Source organism: Poromitra crassiceps (genome assembly GCF_964638095.1).
Source record: "Poromitra crassiceps genome assembly, contig: HAP1_SCAFFOLD_61, whole genome shotgun sequence".
NCBI classification, from domain to species: domain Eukaryota; kingdom Metazoa; phylum Chordata; class Actinopteri; order Beryciformes; family Melamphaidae; genus Poromitra; species Poromitra crassiceps.
Window position 1 is genome coordinate 1,636,430 of NW_028152256.1, and position 21,071 is coordinate 1,657,500.

General features: G+C 43.7%; 1 protein-coding gene across 1 annotated transcript; it reads left to right on the forward strand.

The window, feature by feature from the left end:
* Positions 1-427: 427 nt before the first annotated feature.
* Positions 428-4,094, forward strand: LOC310800773 (cell division cycle protein 20 homolog; the record flags this gene model as incomplete). The annotated part of the gene is made up of 10 exons (XM_083664700.1): positions 428-524; positions 682-818; positions 908-1,004; positions 1,102-1,251; positions 1,554-1,753; positions 2,018-2,112; positions 2,248-2,467; positions 2,949-3,074; positions 3,200-3,317; positions 3,913-4,094. The coding sequence occupies 10 exons, from the start codon at positions 428-430 to the stop codon at positions 4,092-4,094; spliced, it is 1,422 nt and encodes a 473-aa protein (XP_083520826.1).
* Between the last annotated feature and the right edge of the window lie 16,977 nt (positions 4,095-21,071).

The following is a 21,071-nucleotide window of genomic DNA, read 5'->3' on the forward strand; positions in this document are numbered from 1 at the left end:
ACATTGCATTTAATAGTGGATTAATGTAATCAGTAAATCTGTACAGTATGTTACTGTAAGTTGTGAGCTAACGAACGCTACATCTTTGCTAACGTTAACGTTAGCATGTAGGGCTCGCTGGCGCCGCCAGACGGCGAGACGGCTCCAATTCGAGGCGGACGGACGACCATGTCTTCTTCACACAACGGTAGCATAATGTAGTTTAGCAAATTTGACATTGAGTAGTATGGTTAGCTAATGAACCTTACGGTTAACTAACGAATGTAACTGCTGCTATTTTTCATGAAATTAAACTTAAGTCAACTGGTTAAGCCCACCAGTTTACTGTTTACATTTGAGCTAAATGTGAATGAACATGTTAAATAGCGTTAACTGCTCTCCTCGTCTCTCATGCTAGCGAACGTTTACTTTCAGACTGCATAACGACATGAGGATCACCAACATGGCGAGGTGGCGAAAGGAGGCCAGCGACTCAACGCCTCCAAATGTTTTGTCCCCTGCCAAAACGCGGAGGAAAACTCCAGGTAACTTGCTCACATGATTGAAATATAATTTGTATGGATGCCTTCCAGTATAATGTTTAGTCTTCAGCAGACTTGTCAAACAGATTGTGGTGTTGGATCTCTTTTAGTAAAAGTTTCTGAAAACTGTTAACCAATGAAATACTTCTCCTATGTAAAGGCAAAAAACGCACCTGTTCCAATGTTGGAGGCGACCGCTTCATTCCCACCAGAAATCCCAAACAAATGGAGGTGGCAAACTTCCTTCTGACAAAGGAGGCTGATCCTGTCGACACAAAAGATCCTATGGGAGCACTGGTCAGTTTGCTTTGATACTTTAAAGTTTACAGTATGTCTGGCCTGTATTTTATAGGCATGTTATTGACTAGGCTATGTGTCTTTTGCAGGAGAACCGGAAAGCCTGGTCTGTCGCACTCAATGGGTTCGACATTGAAGAGGCGAAGATCCTGAACCTGGAAGGGAAGCCACTGTTTGATCCAGGAGGTATAGCATTTTACATTACTGATGCTGTCGTGCAACTGTATGACGACCCGAGCAGGGAAAGTGAACGGTGTATAATTCGTTTTCCTCTCATTTACAGGCTATCAGGACAAGTTTACAGGCTATCGGCGGAACAATGTGAAAGTCCTCTCCAGTCAAGCCACGGCCCCAGCTTGTGTCAAGAAGACCAGACACATATCAACTGCTGCTGACCGAATCCTTGATTGCCCTGAGCTCAGGAATGATTTCTGTGAGTTTCTCATCTAACTTCATATTTCTATGACTGGGCGGGTAGCAAAGAGTGGTGATTTATTCCTAGTAATGTACATGCATTTCTTGGGTTTTTGGGTTTAGTTGTTGGCCTGGTGACATGGGTATTAGAGTCAATTAATGGTCTAATAATTAGGCCATTCATTGATTTATATCTCAAGTTTCATATCTTTATAAATTTATAAATAAATAAAATAAATAAATATAAAGTTTGCATATTGGGTTGTTGGGGGGGAGCCCTTTTGTACTTAACAAGCTTTCATTTGGTCCCACTTCTCCCAGATCTGAGTCTACTTGACTGGGGCAGTCGCGACCTTCTTGCTGTGGCTCTCGGTGACAGTGTCTACGTGTGGGATCACAGTCAGGGAGACGTCACTGAGCTCATGAAGATGGATGGTGAAGGAGAGGACTACATCACTTCAGTGTCGTGGGCCAAAGAGGCTCGCTACCTGGCCATCGGCACCAGTGACTGCAAAGTTCAGGTGAGCAGGCTAACACACACACACACACACACACCACTGAGTCTTGGCTTCATTACAGAGTGCACTCTAATGTACTGGAAACTTGGTTTATTCCTGCATTAACCCATTGATACCTGATGCAGCATTTGTGTGTGTATCCCTTTAAGTTAACGCGGTTCGCCGTCTTAAAGGGATACGCACACAAATGAGGGATATACACGCAAATGCTGCATCAGGTATCAATGGGTTAAGAAAACAATTGTTCTTATATTTTCCTTCCCTCAGTTGTGGGATGTGGAGACCCGGAAGCGTCTACGCAACATGGCCGGCCACGTGGGGAGAGTTGGTTGCTTATCTTGGAATGAACACGTTCTGACCAGGTACAGTCTCTGTCCGACACTTGTGTCTATAACTGTCACTGGCTACAGGGTAGGAAGTTAACGAGGGGCTCGGGGGGCAAAATGTGTTTAAATATATATATATATATATATATTTTTTTTTACACTCTCCCTCAGTGGCTCCAGCTCAGCACTCATCCACCACCATGATGTGAGGGTGGCGGACCACCACGTCTCCACGCTGAGGGGTCACACTGACGAGGTGTGCGGTCTGCAGTGGTCTCCTGACGGGAAGTACCTGGCCAGCGGTGGCGCCGACAACCTGGTGAACGTGTGGCCCGGCGTGAATCACCACCAGTCGCTCCGCTGCTGGAACCAGCACCAAGGAGCCGTCAAGGTGAGGAGCTTCACCCTGACAACCAAACAAACCACATTGTTGTTTTTACTCTCTATTTTTCACACACACACACACACACACACACACACACACACACACACACACACACAATATTGTTTTTCAGAGGCTGTGGCGGGCTCATTTAAAAAAAAAAGCTAGAGTGATGATACTTAGAAGATGAAACTAGAAGACCTAAGGAATCCATCAACTCTAAATCTAACTGATGAAATTACTGTTAAACAGAGAAAATACTTTTTTTTTATTTATTTTTATTAGAATAGTCTACAAAAATATAACACATTTTCACTTAATGTCAGTATTAATTTTTGGCCCCGCTGCCCTCCTTCCAGATGAATTTGTGGCCCTTCATAGGAAAGCATTTGGGCACCTCTGGTTCTAAACCCTGGCAGTGGGACTTGTACATCAGATCATGCTGTGAATTCTGACAATCGTATTCATTTATTTTGCCATCTTGTCTTAGGCTTTGGCCTGGTGTCCATGGCAGCGGAACATCCTTGCTTCTGGAGGTGGGACCAGTGACCGACACATCCGCGTCTGGAATGTGAACAGTGGCTCCTGCATCAGCTCACTTGACACTCAGTCCCAGGTAACCGTGCAACTTTCAGCCCATCCAGTCCCTTCGTATGATGTTGATGGTTACCGTCAGTCGATGATTCACTGTGTACTTTTTTTATTTTGTGACTTAAGCCATGTGATGTCTTTGCCTTTCAGATCTCTTCCCTGGTGTTTGCGCCCAACTACAAGGAGCTGCTTTCTACCCATGGACTCAACAGCAACAATGTTGTTATCTGGAAGTACCCATCCCTCTCCAAAGTTGCAGAGCTCAATGGTAAGTTCTTGTCACGACAGTCGGTGTGTCCGGGTGGTGCAGCAGTAGATTCCCTGCCTATCATCACGAAGGTTGCAGGTTTGAAGTCAAACAGGAGGGGAACTGGGGGAATAGCGTGATCCTCTCACACGCTGGTGAAACTCTGTGTCGTGTGAAAAGACGCGGCTGGTGGGGTGGAGCAATGACCGGGACAACAGGGGAAATTGGCCAAGTACAATGTGGAGAGAAGGGGGGAGAATCTTAAAACTTGTCTGATACTCGCCCAGACATTTTTTCCCCCCAGATTCTCACGCTATTCCCACCAGTTCCCTTCCAGTCCCCTTCCGCTGTGACCAGGACACATACCGCCAATCCGGCTTCCCACCCACAGACACAGCCAATCGTGCGTGTATGGACGCCCGACCAAGCCGGCGGTAACACGTGGGCATGAACCTGTGACCCTCGTGTTGGTGGGCAGGGAGTCTACCGCTACAATACCCGGACGCCACATACTTGGGGCTTTTTAAAAGGGAACCACCAGCTAACATTTCAAAGCAGTCTTGTTGTTCATGCTTTTGCTGTTCTAAGATAATAAATGCACTTTCTCTTCTTTTAGGACATGATGACAGAGTTCTTCATGCCACTCTGAGCCCAGACAACTCCACATGTGCTACGATTGGGGCTGATGAGACTCTTCGTCTGTGGAACAGCTTTGTGAGGGACCCTGTAGAGAAGGCCACAGACAGGACTGGACGTGACAGGGCGAGCAGCATACTGCGGGGGATGATAATCCGATAGACTATATAATATATAGTCTATCGGATTATCATTCCCTGCTGGGGAGTCACATGTAAATACTTTTGTTATGTTGCACTTTTTTAAAATGTTTTTCTGATTGTTTTAATGTATCTGTTTTTGTGTTTTTAGATTAAAAAATAATGTTTCTACATACCTTGCCTTGCGTGTTTCATTAACACCTTCTGTGTGAATGTGTTAGTTAAGGTATTCAAGGGTAATATATGTTATGTAATGATGGTGCAAAAACCATTATGAGCTCTGAAAGCCTTTGTAACGTCTCCTGAGAACATTAGAAACCTTCCTATCATGACTGTGATGCATTGTAAACATCATTCACATGATCACTTGACATGTGGTACAGTGTATAGAAACTACCATCTCTGATTCCAGGTGATGTCACCCTGCCACTGCCAACCTGTAACATCAAGCACAACTTTAAAGACAGACGCCAAAGAAGCAAACATCCTCTTGCAACAAGGCTTATGGGAAATGTAGTCTTCACTTTGAGAAACAGTCTGACCACTGACATATGTACAGTCAATGATTCTGACCCTGGGCTGGTGTGAGATAGAAGTGACCATAATATTGTCTCCACCAGGGTCTCATTTGTTTTACAGTAGTTATACCAAGGGATCACAATTAGCTAGAGTGATGTTGGTGTTTAAAAAATGCGACACATGCTGCACTTTTAAGAAAATAGAACCCCTCCAAAGTGTGAATATATTAAGATTGTTGATTTGCAGAAAGTTTAGTAGAACCACAGTTCTACACTCCCGTCTCTCTTCTCAGGTCTGGGTCAGGCTCAAAAAATGTGCTCCCTCGCTGCTCTAAAACGCAGATTCTTCACTTTTACGACAGCTGTTTTCTTTAACAGCCTTCCCCCCCCCCCCCCCCCCAACACACAACACACCACTCCAACATGGCTGAATATTCCCCAGCCTGGTGAACCATCTGATTTGATAAGATTTGATATATTTGATTGGTTTTCTTTCTGTTCTGATAGATGCACGTGTGTTATCGTCCTAACATAACAGGGGTGTGTGAAATGGTTTTAACTAAGATGGGATGTGAAAATGCAATTTTGAAAAAGAAAAAAGAAAAATCTAATGCAATGATTCTCCACCTTTTTCATATCAAGGACCCCCAGTTCAGTCCACATTAGGGTCACAGAAGAAGCCCATTGGTCCAAGATATGATTTTGTCCAGAATTCAGTGAAACTATGATCAAAATAGTCATTCTTCTTCCTGAGCTAATTGTGTTAAGTTATGCCGAAATGTAGATTACAAAGTCAAGTCCCAAGTATACTTTTAGACCAGCAAGTCAAGCCAGAACAAATCAAGAGTCCAGTAATCAAGTTAATATTGTAAAGAAAACGAAATATCGAGGACTTTTCAATGCAATATGGTTTTAATAGGATACAAACTTGGTAAGAAAATCATGAGTTTGATTTCTACAATCACTTTCAACTTCACTCATTCCATACAAATTCAGAAATCAGAATTTGAATCCAGTGGTCTGCTGGAACAAATCTCCTTACTTTCAATCTGAGTCATTTTACACACAGACTCAAGATCTCAAGTCAAGACTTTAAAAACCTTTTTGAGTCATCAAAGCACAAGTCCCAAGTCACCAGAACCCAAGTCTTGAGTCTTCTCTTCATGTATCAAGTCAAACTCACTCGCTATTAAAACGGTGATTTCATGCCAGAATAATGGACAAACTGCATCTTGGAGCTATGGGCTACAATTATTGTTAAATATTGTGATTTGGGGCCTTAAAAGGGTCGCTGACCCACTGCAGATCAGTCACATGACATCAGTCACATGACAGGCACATCAGTAGTTTTAACGACTGTTGCTCTCGGAGTTTGACAGCAGATTTTAAGAACCCCTGCCCTTGGGAAATGAACGACAACACTAAAAGGAGTGGCTCCGCCCTCCCACTCTTAAAGGACTCTCCATCACTTCACTGGGCTCTCCATGCCGTGCAGAGCTGCTGAACACTTTTTGCACCCCGCCCGCTCCTCATCGCTCAACCCCCAATTTGGCCCCCGGCCAGATTGACTCAAGCGTCCCCCCACATTCAAACAACAGTTTCCCCCCAGAAGGGAATCAATGACAGCACACAAAAGCACCAGTCACCCTAAGAGGCTATAAATCAGGACACGAGACGTTAAGGTCGTTTAAAATACTATTATTATTATTATTTATGGTACTTTTTTACTCACACGAGTGTTTTTGCACTTACAAAAAAAAAAGTGCTTTTGTAATGCATTTAAAAAAGGTTCTGCAATAAATCAACATTACATAGGAAAACATGAACAGATGAAATATATCCTCTTACTGGTCCGCCAAGCCAGTTTTTTTCTTTTCTCAGCCAATAAGATTCCAGTCTGTTTTAAGAATGGCTGTTATAGTACAAGAATATACGGAATATATATACAATGCAAAATAAATCAATGTAAACAGGTCAATGGGCCACTTCCAAAAGGACTAACCCAATGAGTGAGCTGGAGCACACGAAGTCACTTAAATAAATTTAATAAAGGTACAAAACTGACGTTTCGACGTGCACTGCGTCTTCTTCAGAGTCAAAACACTTTTTAGGCTCTTTCATACACAGATCGCGCAAAAATAGCCGTTTAGGAGTCCCGTAAAGCCAGCCGCCTCGCCACAGAAATTGCTTTCACACGAGCCAAGCAGCACGGCCACATTACCGTGCTGCTCTGTACTTTCAGGTGAAATCCCCTGCTCCCGGATTGAAAGGCGAGCGCAGGGATTTCCTGCTCCTCCTAGCCCAAATTAATATTTTCATAGGTTAGTGTAGCCTATAGGCTACTGTATGATGAACGAATTCATTCAACAACAATACCGTAAATTCCGGACTATAAGGCGCACCGGTGTATAAGCCGCACCTGCAAAGTTGACTATTTTTTTCTTATATAAGCCGCACCGGACTATAAGCCGCGGGTGTTTTAATGGTATTTATTTTTTATTTTTTATTGTGTTTTAATGTTTAATTACCATATGTAATGCTCCCATTTATTAACATTTCAACAAAACAACATAACACAACACCACCTGTGTTGTTATTTACAGTGCACACAGTGTCATACAGTGTCATACAGTGTCATACAGTGTCATACAGTGTGGTGAAAAGAGGGCAAGAGAGGAAATTAAAACAGAAGTGGATTTATAGTTAGAAAGAGTGCTAAAAAAGAGAGATTTTTTTTTTTTTTTTTTTGGAAAAAATCCATAGATAAGCCGCACCGTTATATAAGCCGCAGGGGCCAAAAAAGGCCAAAAAACGGGAAAAAAGGTGCGGCTTATAGTCCGGAATTTACGGTACTTCCCTCCTTCTCCGCTGAGCAGGGAGGATAGGTGCACTCGCATGGTGGGCGGACTTGCCAAAACAGGCTCCGCTGCGGAGTGCATCTGCCGATTTTCTGGCAGCGAAGTGTTGCATGAATTGCATTCAAGGAAAGCCAACTTTATTTATACAACACATTTCATAGAAGTAAATTCACCTACTAAGCAGATCGATCGTTTTTGGGGTTCCAGCAGTGACCAAAGCGCTCCGCCCTCACCTCACCTCTCTCTCTCTCTTTCCTCATTTTCATGCCCGTCTCGCCAAACAAATGAATCTCACGGTAGTTAGCATGCGTGTAAACAACGCGACTCTATTGTCTGTACAAGTGAGAACACAAACATGGGCTACCAAAATATATTCCCCTGCTGCATGCCATGATGAGATCGGCTAAAGTTTGGATAGACTGGATTGCTTCCCGCAGCAGCAATGCCTTTTTTCCCCACACTGCTCGATAAACAGGTAGGACAGCCTCTGACTGGCAGGGGCTCAAAACTACAATATAACAACTTTTTAATCATTGGTCATTCATTGTGATATAAATTAGTGACATTTCCCCCCAAATAGGCTACTCATGGTTCTGTGCTCCGCCTGCAGTGCAGCGCATCAAATGAGCTGCGTCAATTAACGAGTCTTGTGCAGCAGCAGGATGATGTATTCGCGCAGATTTTCAGTCCTAAATATCAAACATGTTTGATATGATCGGGACAGCCCCGATGAGGCTGCATAAATCGGCCCGAAAATCCTGTAGTGTGAGCCAGCCATTAGCTAGACAGATTGCCGTTCTGGAGCTGGTTTCCAGAGGGAATATTGTCAGACCAACTCGCCACAGACAGCTATATAACCTACTACACAGGCACGGAGCATTCCTCCTGGCGCATGATTGTATAGGCTACTTTTTTTTACTTTCACTGTCCTTGCTGCATGAGGTGATTTCCCCAGTAATTTTTTATGAAACAGTACGTCATCAGGATGTCACGCCCATTCGCACCTCTTGCCAGCTGGGCGCTACGACGCTTTCAGGTGGAGGCGGGTTGTCCGCCAATACGGCGATGTGACAACCTTTGGTGCCGGGACAAAAGGCGTACAAGAATTACCCACCAACGCGCGTTCATGCCTTTCACATCGGAGCCGCGAATCCTAATTTCCGTGCATTTTTCGGCTTTCAAGGCCGGTGTGAAAGACCCTATTGTTTTGTCCTGTTTTGAGAGCACCGACCTCCCTCTGTGGAGGGGTTGAAGCGCAGGAGATTCCTTCTACAGCAAAATAAATCAACTAAAGTACCGTATACACGGACGTCTTGGTTTAAGGTCAGAGTTTGTTTGGTACAGAACTAGCAAGAGCAGAAATCAAAATCACTGGTTAAAAGTCACATGGGATCAAACAGAGTGACAAAATTGATAAGTGATTTATGCCATTTTGATTGTATTTTAGTCATTGTATTTATGCAAATCTTTGATTTTCAATCTCAGCGGGACTAATTGGTTAAATAAATAAATGCATTTTATGTAAACGATCATCTCACCTCTTTCCCTGCTTTGGTCAGCCCTTAGTCCTCCTGAAGGGAGTGAAGGGAGGGGAGGCTGGCTAGCGAGACTACCAGTAGTCAGCCCTTAAACCGTGTGCTCATCCACCAGGCTTCCTTTGATGTTCAGATACTTCACCTCCCTGGAGAACACAAGATACAGTAAATACAGTCACTGGGTGCTCCTCTGGATGCAGCGACATATAGTGAGCTATAGAGAGTGGTGAGAATGAAACGGATGACTATAATAGTGTAGTCATTCACTACTGTAGTGTACATATTCTAATTAGGAATATTTTTGAGTCAACAAGAGAGAAATTCATCTTTGCTGATTTTGCTGCATGGAGGAATGCCTGAAACTCCTTTATCCACTTTGAGAACCATTGGTACAGTGCATCAGACATCAAGTTTGTTGTTATACATTGACTCTTTCAAACTTCACTTTATTGAATAGGTAACTCCAGTCCTCAGTTTAGAGTGAAATCCATTTGATACCTGATCAATACCTGATGAACACACAGCCATATGGAAAGCCATTAGTGCCAGCAGACTGCATTTCAATAGTCTAATTGTGAATGTATCATGCTCATACTGAACCATTGACCTAAAAAATAAAATAAATCTACCATAATTTCAAATTCAGCTCTAAAATTTGATACTGAGTTCTCAGAGACACATCTATAGACTTGAGAAAAAGCAGACGAGTTCATTAATCTCCTTCCATACATCTATGCCCACAAAACTGTCAATTTAAATATCCATACCAACATAACTATATTGCTTCCCAGAAGAATATCACTTAACTACGGTAATATTATTTAATTGCTGATTAAAAATAAATAGTGACCTGAACATCTGTGTTCTTTTTTTATGACGCGTTACCACTGCTTCACAATCATTCCTAACGATGCCTCTCAGCTGTTCTGACCTGTCATGGCTAATTGCTTATTATTCAAAATGAAATGAAATTGTGCCAGAACCATTTTCTAATAGGCCGAGACCATGCGAAGGCTCCCACTGCATAGCAGTGTATTGTTAGTTGAGCATGGGCATATCCAGACAGAGGTTAGCACCTGTTTACCTGTGGTCCTGGCCTATCAGTCATGCAGCTGCATGTGCAGCCTTCAGCAATGTCTCATAACCAGGAGAATGAGTGGAAAAATAAATAAATAAATAAATTAGACAAAAAAAATTGGAAAGGTTTTTGAAAAACAATACCAATATTTTTGTATTGCAGCTGAAATGTTGTGCCTATATTCAATATCCCCCCACCCTCATTTTCATGCCAAATACATTACAAGTATTCAGTGAAAATGATGGAGAATGATGGTCAACTCTGTAAGACATGATGTGATGTGTTTTTTGCCATTTCCAAACGAGAAAAGAGATCCTCTTTTCCGTGTTGCTTTCTCTGTCTCAGACGAGAGACAGGCAGCAGCTGCCATCGAGGAGCCGAGTCTGACTGTTAGGGCTTTCACACCGGCAGGGCTCCGTACCGGTTCCGGTTCCAGAACCCTAATCTGAACTGGCCGGCGCGTTCAGACCAAAAAACTAATTGGTTCGGAACCTGAAAAGTTGGTTCTCAGCGGAACCAAAAAAAAATTGGTTTTCCTTGGTAACCGTGACCTCATCAGTGGGCGTGTCTCATTCTAGGCTGTGAAAACGAGCAGGAAGGAGAAGAAGGCAGTGACAACATGGAGAAAAATAATTTGCAGTGGTCTCCTGAGGAAACCAAATGTTTAGTGGCGATTTGGGCATCTACCGAATCTCAAGAAAAGCTAGAAAGCAGTACAAGAAAGAGCAAGTCATATGCCGAACTTGCAGAAGAGAGGGCCAAGGCTGGGTTCACTCGAACGCCAGACCAAATAATTAATAAACTTAAAAAAATAAAAATAAATTGAAGGAGGACTACCGAATAATGTCCTCCCACTTTGGTTCCGCTTAAACTGGTGTGAACACGGGCTGGTTCGCCAGAAAGCACCAAGGTTCTGAGACTCCAGAACGGAGCCGGAGCCAGAACCAGAACCGTGTCTGTCTGAAAGTGGTATGAGAGGAGAGAGGGGAGGGGCTGGGTGGGGCGGGCAGCACACACACATGCACACAATACACTAGGGCTGCAACTAACGATTATTTTCATAATCGATTAATCTGTCGATTATTTTCTCGATTAATCGATTAGTTGTTGTTTGGTCTATAAAATGTCAGGAAATGGTAGCAAATGACGATCAGTGTTTCCCAAAGCCTAATATGACACCCTCAAATGTCTTGTTTTGTCCACAACTCAAAGATAATATCAGTTTACTGTCATACAGGAGTAAAGAAACCAGAAAATATTCACATTTAACACATTCACTGCCAGCCATTTTTTTTTTACTGTAGGTAGCTTCTGCCAAGCCGTTTTTTGAGGATTCTGGCTCATTTTACAAGAGCCGAGGATAATTTTCTGCTTGGACTTTGTGAACACGAAGTTCACAAAAGTACTAATAGAATGTGTGCTTTCTCTGTCTAAAAGAGTTAGTTTGTAGAGTTAGTAGTTATGTAGATATTAGCCGTTGAGTACAGCATGGTTTCAGCGTGTGAGACAGGAAGCTGAGATAATCGCAGTTTTGTGAAATTCAATCAAACAGGCAGAACAGTCACTTTAACCATTTATTTTTGGCATCAGTGAGAGATCAGACATCTGAACAATATAGTTCTGAACACCCTCTCCTTTAAACTCCTCCCTCCGTGGGCGTGTCTGGTGGCGTTTGTCACAAGCCAGTTTCTCCTGCCTGTCTGAGCAGTGAGCAGCCTCCCTCTCTGGCGGCCCCTCGTCGGCGAGTGTGGCGAGTGTGGACTGTGGATGGGACTCAATCGTTTCTTGGATTTTCGGTTGAGAGCTTTGATGAAGCTTTGTGCGATTCTAGGCTTTATGCTGCCCACCCAGTCTATTTTTGGAACCCCCCACCGTTGTGCGCCGGTGTGCAGCAGCGTGAAAGCGTTTTCGCCTACAGTATGAGAATGAGGCTCGTTCGTTTCTGGGTTTTCGGAATGCGTGCGATTCTGGCCTTTCTGCGGGTGTTTCAAAGTGTGTTTCACCCATAATCTATTATGCAAATTTGCAATCCCCCACGCCAGCACCGCTCTCCGCTCTCGGTGTGCTGCTGCTGGCGCGGCCGCTCTCGGGCGAGTCTGGTGACTGATGACTGTAAAATCGCCAAGCCATTTCCTTGAGAATGGCTTGCTCCCGCGGCTGTTTTTGGTTGGCTTTCTCTCTGTCGGGAGAGCACTGTCGCCACTTAGTTGGTCGGTAAAATAGATTATACACATTCAATACTTCCAATATTTTTATAGGAGACGGGGGGAGCGTTGATCCACGCCCGACCGTCAAATTTTTTTTTTTTTTTTTTTAAGACGAGATATCTCGTCTTTGGCACTCAACGGTTGGATTCTGTAAGACGAGATATCTCGTCATTGGCAGTCAACGTGTTAAGAAGCTGGAATCAGATAATTTTGACCTTTTCTCTTAAAATTGTACTCATACTAACGATTAATCGATTATCAAAATAGTTGTTGATTGACTAATCGATTAATCGTTGCAGCTCTACACTACACACACTGAAGGGAAGGCAGCTGAGCCGAGGAATGACCGCAACACGTTAAGAAAGAACGGAGCGATCAAAAGTCTGGTTGTACTTCACTCGAGTTGATGCTGACAATTCATGTCGTCATAAGTGCAATAAATCGTTTGCTAGTAACGGTGGAAACATGAGCAATTTGTCTAAACACTAAAGTGCATCAAATAGGTGCAAACGGAGAAACGCACAGTTTTTGAAAAGCTAGCTCACACAACTTCATCATCCGTCAATAATGCCCCGGTTGCAGTTACCCATGATACACTCGGGAGAACGGCAAAGACATCTTTTCCGCCGAGAAACTCCACTGGTACATACTCCTGTACTTGTTTGATTGTTGTTATTGAGTCTAATTCTGTGATAACTGCATTTTATGGCTGTTTAAACTCGACGAACGTTGATGTTACTGCTCGAGGCGGACGGCCACGGAAGCAGCTATTACTGTTTTGTTTGCCAGCGCCGTTCCTGATTGGCCGGTTCCGATGTCAACTACTCGACATGTGCCTGATTAGCTAGTGCCCTTTGTAAAAAAAATCTGAAAGCGCCCACCCAGGGCTGGAGGCCAAACGGTCCAGCAGAATAAAACAGAATGTGAGTTCATGTGACCGGATGGTTTACCAGGCTAGGGCTCTAGGACCACCTCAGCCTCATTTTGAGCCAGGGACAACCCTGGATCAGCAGAGGGGGTGGAGCAACCACCGGGACTAATGGCCAGTATCTGTCATTTCATTAACGACTAACATCAACCTGATATCTAATCTCTTCAATGTCAATACAACATACAGCACTGGAATCAAATACATGGAGTGTGCGTCACTCACTTGCTCTGGAGCTGAACCCTGTGACCCCAGTTTAAGGACCTGACGTGCTTCTGAACCGCCTCTGCCATGGTGGCCCTGGAAACATACAAGAGACACCACAGTACTGTACCAGACTGCTGTCAGACAACATGCAATCCTGATCACATTCAGGCTAGAGAGAGTGGATCTTCTTAGAAGTGTGAGTAAAAACACTTGCTACTAGAATACTGCGCTTGTTGTGTTAACTAAAGCGAGAAATATGTTTCAACGTCGGCCTCAATTTGGGAGCTCGTCGTCGGCAGCTAGACATACAAACTCGAACATCACCTTCACGAGGGCATCCCAGGGGAGTGCCCAGCAAAATGACAGTGTGATTTCAATGACTAAGTTAGCCCAAGGAGATAATGTAGTCATGCATATATGTGGTCATAGATTTCACTCTATCCCGTTATCTCACCATCTACATTATACAGTATACTCGACCTGTTCATGTCAGCAGTGCCGCTCCTTAGCGCCAATAGCTTTGATGCCCAGGTATAAATTTCACTTTAGGCACACGATTAATTACTTGGGTGCATTGGCTTAAAAAGGCATCATTAAAAAAAGAGAAAAGGAGCTCCCAAACAAAAGTCTACACACCAGCCAGTTAGGGCATCAAGCCTCAACAAAAGGACATTGAAAAGCTGAAGTAGTAAAATAGATATCATTTTTGATATGGTACAAACACAAAGTATTTCTCTGGGGGGAAAAAAAACAAATGAAGAAACAAAAAATATAACACAAAACACAAGCAGAAGTTTCATCCCATAAAGCCATGGTGTTCTTTTCTTTGGTTTTGAGCCATGTCAAATTAAAACTATTTGACTATACTATACTTAGCTTTTCATGTTCTTTTTTTGAGGCATGATGCCCCAACTGGCTGGTGTGTGTGCGTGGCGTGCGTGACGTGTGTGTGTGTGTGTGTGCGTGCGTGCGTGTGTGACGTACGTGTGCGTGTGTGTGTGTGTGTGTGTGCGTGCGTGGCGTGCATGTGGTCTCATTCTCCCTTTTGATGTTTGTATTCTTAGAAATTCACCACAAGATCCTCTACATGAAGTGAGCGGAGAGTTTGGAGCAAAAGATGAATGCACTCTCTCTGTGCACCTTGAGTAAACACCAGAGCACTCGCATCAAAGTTGTCAAGAAAGAATTATTTTAGAACTGCAGGCAGTCTCTATATGTCCTATTGCACTTATATCACTAGATGGTGCTGTTTAGCCACTCATGAATATTACCGTCTGTCAATAGATGAACCACTGCCATGCTACTCTTCAGTTAGGCCTACCAGTCATGGGAGATGGGCCCTGCGATCTGCCAGCCGTACTTCTTAGCGTCTGAGAGTGAGGAATGCAGCCAACATTGACACATGTGCCACCAAAGCCCCACTTGGTACCTCTAGGGAAAAGCATTGCCTAAATACTCATCAACAGTACCTTTGAATCTTCCATCCACATGCAGTGTTCAGTCCATTTTTGTAGTCAGCTGATAGAGCAGCCTCAGAGAAAATTACTTTACCTTTAACTCATTGAGTGCCAAGGACGAGTATAGTCGTCAATTCAAATACTAACGTTCAGTGCCAATGACGACTAAAGTCGTCAATTGCGTTTTTTGACGGTGGGACGTGGATCAAAGCCAGATCCATCTCCTGTGAAAGTATGGTGGATGTTGAATGTGTAAAAGCTATTTTACAGACCCATTAGGTGGCGACAGTGCTCTCCAGATTAAAGAAAGTTGAGTAAAAAACAGAGAAGTCATGGGGAAACGGAAATCGCATCCGTATGCATCGATATGCATGAAGCATAACGTTAGCTGTGCCTGCCAGCTGCGTTAGAGCTGGGCGTTAGAGCTGGGCCAGCGCTGCTGGTTGCAGCTAAAAAATATTATTTTGCCAAACAAAATTCCTTTGTTTTCACTGTTTTATTGAAGGAAATTATTTTTGAGGTGTGACTACATCAGAAAATATTAGCTTCAGAGTCAGTGAATGTGCTTGAAATGCTTCATTTCACAAAAGGCTAATTATCTCAGCTTCTAATTTGAAACGCCTCTTTTTGCTCAAAACAACCTATCTTCTCCGGCTCATAACTAAAGAACGGAAAAATGGTATCAATAAACTTTTTTTTGCTGATGATAGAAGAGAGTCTCCTCGTTATTTGTGCGTGTTCGCTGCTTACATAGTAATATCACACAATATTCTGTGGGCCTCGAGAAATCACTGAAAACGCTCTGAAACTCTGGCACTGGGAGCGTCCGTTCTCCAAAAGTGGCTGGCACTCAAAGTGTTGCTGCATTTATGCCTCTCTCCTCGGCTCACCGGTCACGTGACACTCGAACGCTTCAGAGAACTAGTGCAGACAGTGAAACCACGTCGGAGCCTGGCGAGACGTAACGTAGGCTACTTGGCTGCAGCCGCATATAACGACACACACTACACAACTCACCTCCTCTCTCTCTGGCAAGTTGGTCATGGTGTTCTTTGTGATTTTCACAAAGTCATACATCAAGGACACGCTGATAAAAATAGCGCGGACACATTAATTTCATTTCAGCAAAAAACAAAACAAGGAAGTCAAGCACGCGCGTCTATATATCCAATCAGACTTGCACTTTGTGACCTAGTCAGCGACTCTAGAAATGTCACTAGGTAGCAGATACCTCTCGCCGACACTTGAAAGTGTCGACTCCAACTCCTCATTTCGGTCGGCGACGGTTTCAAAAGTGCCGACAGACAAAGCATAAATTGGGCATAACTCATTAAAGAGGTACAAACACTCACTTTGGGTGTGATGAAGAAGTACTGGGATGTTGTCTCTTTGCACGCTGTGCGCACCACAATATCAAAGACTCTTCTCTCATTTATAGGATCCATTCCCTGTGTAGAAAAGGAGATTGATGGTTTGAGTCGAGTTTACATGAGCAAGCAGGAGGCTATTAACTCCTGCTTTATTGCATGTAGACATACAGGTATGAGTGGGTTGTGAGGGTGAAAAAATAAATACAATAAAAATCTGTATTAATTTGGACACACTAAAATATTGATAAGTAGGCGTGTGTGTGTGTGTGTGTGTGTGTGTGTGTGTGTGTGTGTGTGTGGGTTCAAGTTTAAGTGTGATAATCTTGATGTGTGCAAGATGCCAAACATTTAATCCAGTTTGTTCTGCAATGTGTTATGTTCCTTGAATGCAGGGAGGGGTTACTCAAGTCAGGTTATGTAGCAACTCATTTGTCTGAGATTTGTCTCACTCTTGCAATCTGTATTAAATTTAAATGATTATTAAAACCACGATAAGACTTTCTCCAACTATTATTACATTTTCTTATGCATACACACTGTGTGTGGGGTACGGTGGTGCAGTGGTAAGCGCTGTCGCCTCACAGCTCGAAGGTCCTGGGTTCGATTCTCACCTGGGACGCTGTGGGCGCTGGAGTTGTGACCCCCCCATAGCTATCTCGTCGAAAGGGCCTTTCTGTGTGGAGTTTGCATGTTCTCCCCGTACCCCCCAGGGGCTTCCTCCGTACATAACCCCCCACTAAAAACATGCAGAAGATCGTCATCCGACCAGTGACGACAACATCTGAAGTTGGTCCAATGATGGTCCAATGATGGTCCCCGGGCGCTGGAAAGAAATAGCGACCACTGCTCCTGGCCTGCCCCCTGGAGGAAAGGACAAGCCTGGATGGGTCAAATGCAGAGGACATATTTCACCAGCCACCGTCAGCATGAGTGTGTGTAGTGGCCGCATGCATGTGTTGTAGTGTGTTCATGCATGTGTTGTAGTGTGTTCATGCATGTGTTGTAGTGTGTTCATGCATGTGTTGTAGTGTGTTCATGCATGTGTTGTAGTGTGTTCATGCATGTGTTGTAGTGTGTTCGTGTGACAATAAAGACGGGCTGCCGTCTGAAATCGTGTTTTTTTTTAATCGTATTCATGACCAAACAATGCTTGATTTGTCTGATTGCTGAGTTAGTATAATTCAAATTGAAAAGCTTGTGTGTGTGTGTGTGTGTGTGTGCTACCTGGTTGATCTCATCCACCACTCTGAAGGGGCATCGGTTGAGCTCCTGCTCCGCTCTGGTGGTGCGCAGCTGGGTGCTGCTGTGGAACTTCACCCGGATACGGATGCCGTACTTGTCATACTCCTCCTGCAGTGGACAGACTCCAGTCATTTAACGGGTCATACTTCTTTTTTGGATCTGTTGGTGGGCTATTTTCAACGATTTCATGACATTTATGGGTCTCGGAGGAAAACCGAGTCAGAGTCTTTATCTGAGCGAGCCCGCTCCGCTTTTCACACACACACACACACACACACACACACACACACACACACACACACAGGTCCCGCTCACACAGTCTTAGCAGAGAAGAGCATCGTTGAATCTCATTGAGAACATAAGAGATTGCAGCTCCTAATTTTATATACTTGGCAACATTCAATTCAGTTCAAATTTGACTGGGTGGTTAATAAAAAACAAGGCCAGGTCGAAACCTGGCATAGGGCCGGTGCATGGTAAAATTCCCATTTCTGCACTGCATGGCAATGTCCTGTACCACCAACTATTTATACACAGACAAAACACAGCAAGGTATAACTATGAGATCCTTTAGATTTATTTCTAAATTCTGTTTAATTTTTTCCCCAATTATTATTTTTTCTTTTTCTTTCTGTCAGACAGCCTCTTCCACACTCAAACTGAAAAGCAAGCTGTGACATGATGTAAGGGTCCCACGCACCGCAATCCAAAACAGAATTATTTGCAGACTCAAACGTTAACTTTATCACAGGAATGCGGGTTTAACGATGTTTTGCGTTCTACATTAATTAAATGAAGACATTACCGTTTGGCAGCTTGCTTTGTTTGTATGATAGATACATATTGGCCAAGTATATAAACATTTAAGAGCGAAGACTTTCAGGAAGTGACACAGAGCTCTCTCTCTCTCTCTCTCTCTCTCTCTCTGTCAAAGGCCGGGCTCGCCCCCGCTCGTGCACGAGCCGAAGAGCCTGGTGACGCGAGAAAAGTAGTGTGGAGCTGCAGCGTCCTCCGTGTCCGTGCAGTACTACACAAATAAAAAGCTCAGCTGATGTAGATGCAGCCAATTGTGCTCTGGAACTTTTTGCCATTTTTCGCCATAAATGTTCGTAAAGTGGCACTTATTGAAACCTACTACCCTGCTTGTAGGCATCAAAAGTCATCAGAAATTAATTTAAAACTTTAAATTGTAAAAAACTTTCCGGAGCTTATGGCGTCTTCTCTGCTGCGTTCTGCCTCTGCTTATGCCGAAATGCATGCTGGGAGTGTGGAAAGACATTTAGAACCTGAATCCGTGCTCAAATCTGGCGACAGAGTCGAATGTAGGGGCCCTGCTGTGCATGCACACCGGCCCCAAAAACTAGGGTGTGACCAACTCAAAAACACATATTTATGTTTGGTTTCCGGGGACTTTAAACAAACAGAGATAATGCAGACAATAACATTAGTGTTAAATAAATGTTCAGCATTTATGCTCAGCAATTTTCTGTCTCATTTGTTACTATTAAATTGATGTAATTTATTTCATCAGATGCAAAAAAAACTACAACAAGATATCGGCATTATATATCGGCCTTGGCCATAGAAAAAACCATATCGGCCGACCCCTAGATGTAGGGTCCAGTTTTGTGTGCGTGTAGCCTTGTGTATCCATACCTCGTTCTCATAATGCAGATCAACCTCTCCCACACACTGCATGGAGCGGAAGAAATCACTGAATTTATCATTGATCTGATCCACCAGCCTCTTCAGAGGATTAAGCCAGCGCTCCTTAGACTGTGGTAGGGACAACAAAACACACACACACACACACTTTTGTCATACAAGTTATGTGTGTCCTGATTAATGACGGGAACACTCCTTCCTCTAACACAGTGGTTCCCAACCTTTTTTGTGCTGTGTACCCCTTGAGCTGTTTTGCCATGCCAAGTGTTCCCCCTGACAGCGTGTTGATTCTCCCAAATTTGTTCCATTAATCTCATTCAACTTTTACTATCCAACACAACTGATTATTAAATTAAAACTATATTAAATTAAAATCATTTTGAATGACTCCCGTTTAATACAAATAGCTATACACTTATTGAGAATGAACAAAATATGATATAGCCTATATGAAGATAGATATATTCAAACACACAGTAACAGTTTCAACTATTTTTATTCAGTCACTTGGCACCTTTAAAAAGACACCTGAGCTAGTTTGTCTTTCATAAGCTTTGACAGTTCTGGGGGCAGCTGTTACCAGGCAAAATGAATCTAACTGCAAAGCGAATTGACCTGCTTGCTTCATTTTATTCACAACTTGTCCAACAATATTAATTGAGGGGCACTTTACACGAGGACGGTTTCCTATGGAAACGGGGAATTATTTTATCGTTAGTGCCTCCCGTTAAGACGGCGACGGCGAATTCGCGCTTAGGAAACGACACATTTTAAAACCACCCTCCAGAGTGAAACTTGTTTGAGACGCTTCCCGCTGAGCGGGGCTGAGCGCTCCATGTAATCGCTTTGGAACGGCCCATTTCAGAAACTCTGACGTGCCTGCACAGGCGACACACGCGATTACGCCATAGCCGTGCGCGAGTTGGCAACCAAATAAAACGTCAGTATGAATGAAGTTTGGCAACATTCAGAATTAAGCTACACTGCGGCCAACTTCAGTTACATGTTCATAACGTTACTGCTGCGAGGAGCCGATGGCTGTACCCGGTCGGCGTTTAACGTTAGTTACAAAAGCACGTCGACAGTGTTTTCTCACTGCCAGTAGCCTAACTACAGTAGGGTTTGACAGTCCGACCGGTGTCAGCACACTCAGCGCTCCTGGTCCTCGCTGCTCGTTAAAGATTTCCAATAGGCGATATTCTGATAAACTGGTCACATATATGTTACGTTCTCACCCGACAAATATTAAAACTTTAAAACAGTTTGGGGTTTTTTTGGCTTGAAAAAAGCTTTTTGGCAAGTCTAAATGACTGCGGTAGGCGTACTCTACTTCCGCGTTTAAAACAGGAAAGACGATTACGAAATGACGTCATGCAGAACGTCCTTGTATGGGCAAAGAATAAGGTGATCACACTGCCACCTAGCGACCTGGCATGTACATTACAGCGTTTTAAAAATTCAACTGCGCTCATGTAAACAGGGAGAAGGTGTGAAGGAAAAGGTGTGAAGGAAATGCTATTGTGTCGTTTCTTCCAGAAACTGTCCTCGTGTAAAGGGCCCCTGACATATCATCGATCCGACGGGAGACCGTGTTGTTTGAGAGCGTCTGCTGCTTTCTTGTCGATCATAGTTTCAGCTAACATCAGGGCTGCAGGGAGAATCAGATCCTCAACGACTGAATGAGGCTTTTTTGATTTAGCCACAAGCAGTGACACAGAGTACGACCCCTCCAGTGCTTTGCTTAGTGAGAGCTATTGTTTGACCTGCAGCCAGCGTGAACCACTTCTTTTGCTTTTCACAGAGTAGAGGTGTCACAGTTAACACCTTCCGGGGAGCCGCCGGGGATCCCCCGCAATAGTTGCGGTGCAGAGTTTCTCTCTCTCTCTCTCCTCTCATCTGAAAATAAATTGTATTAATCCCTAATCTTTCCGCGT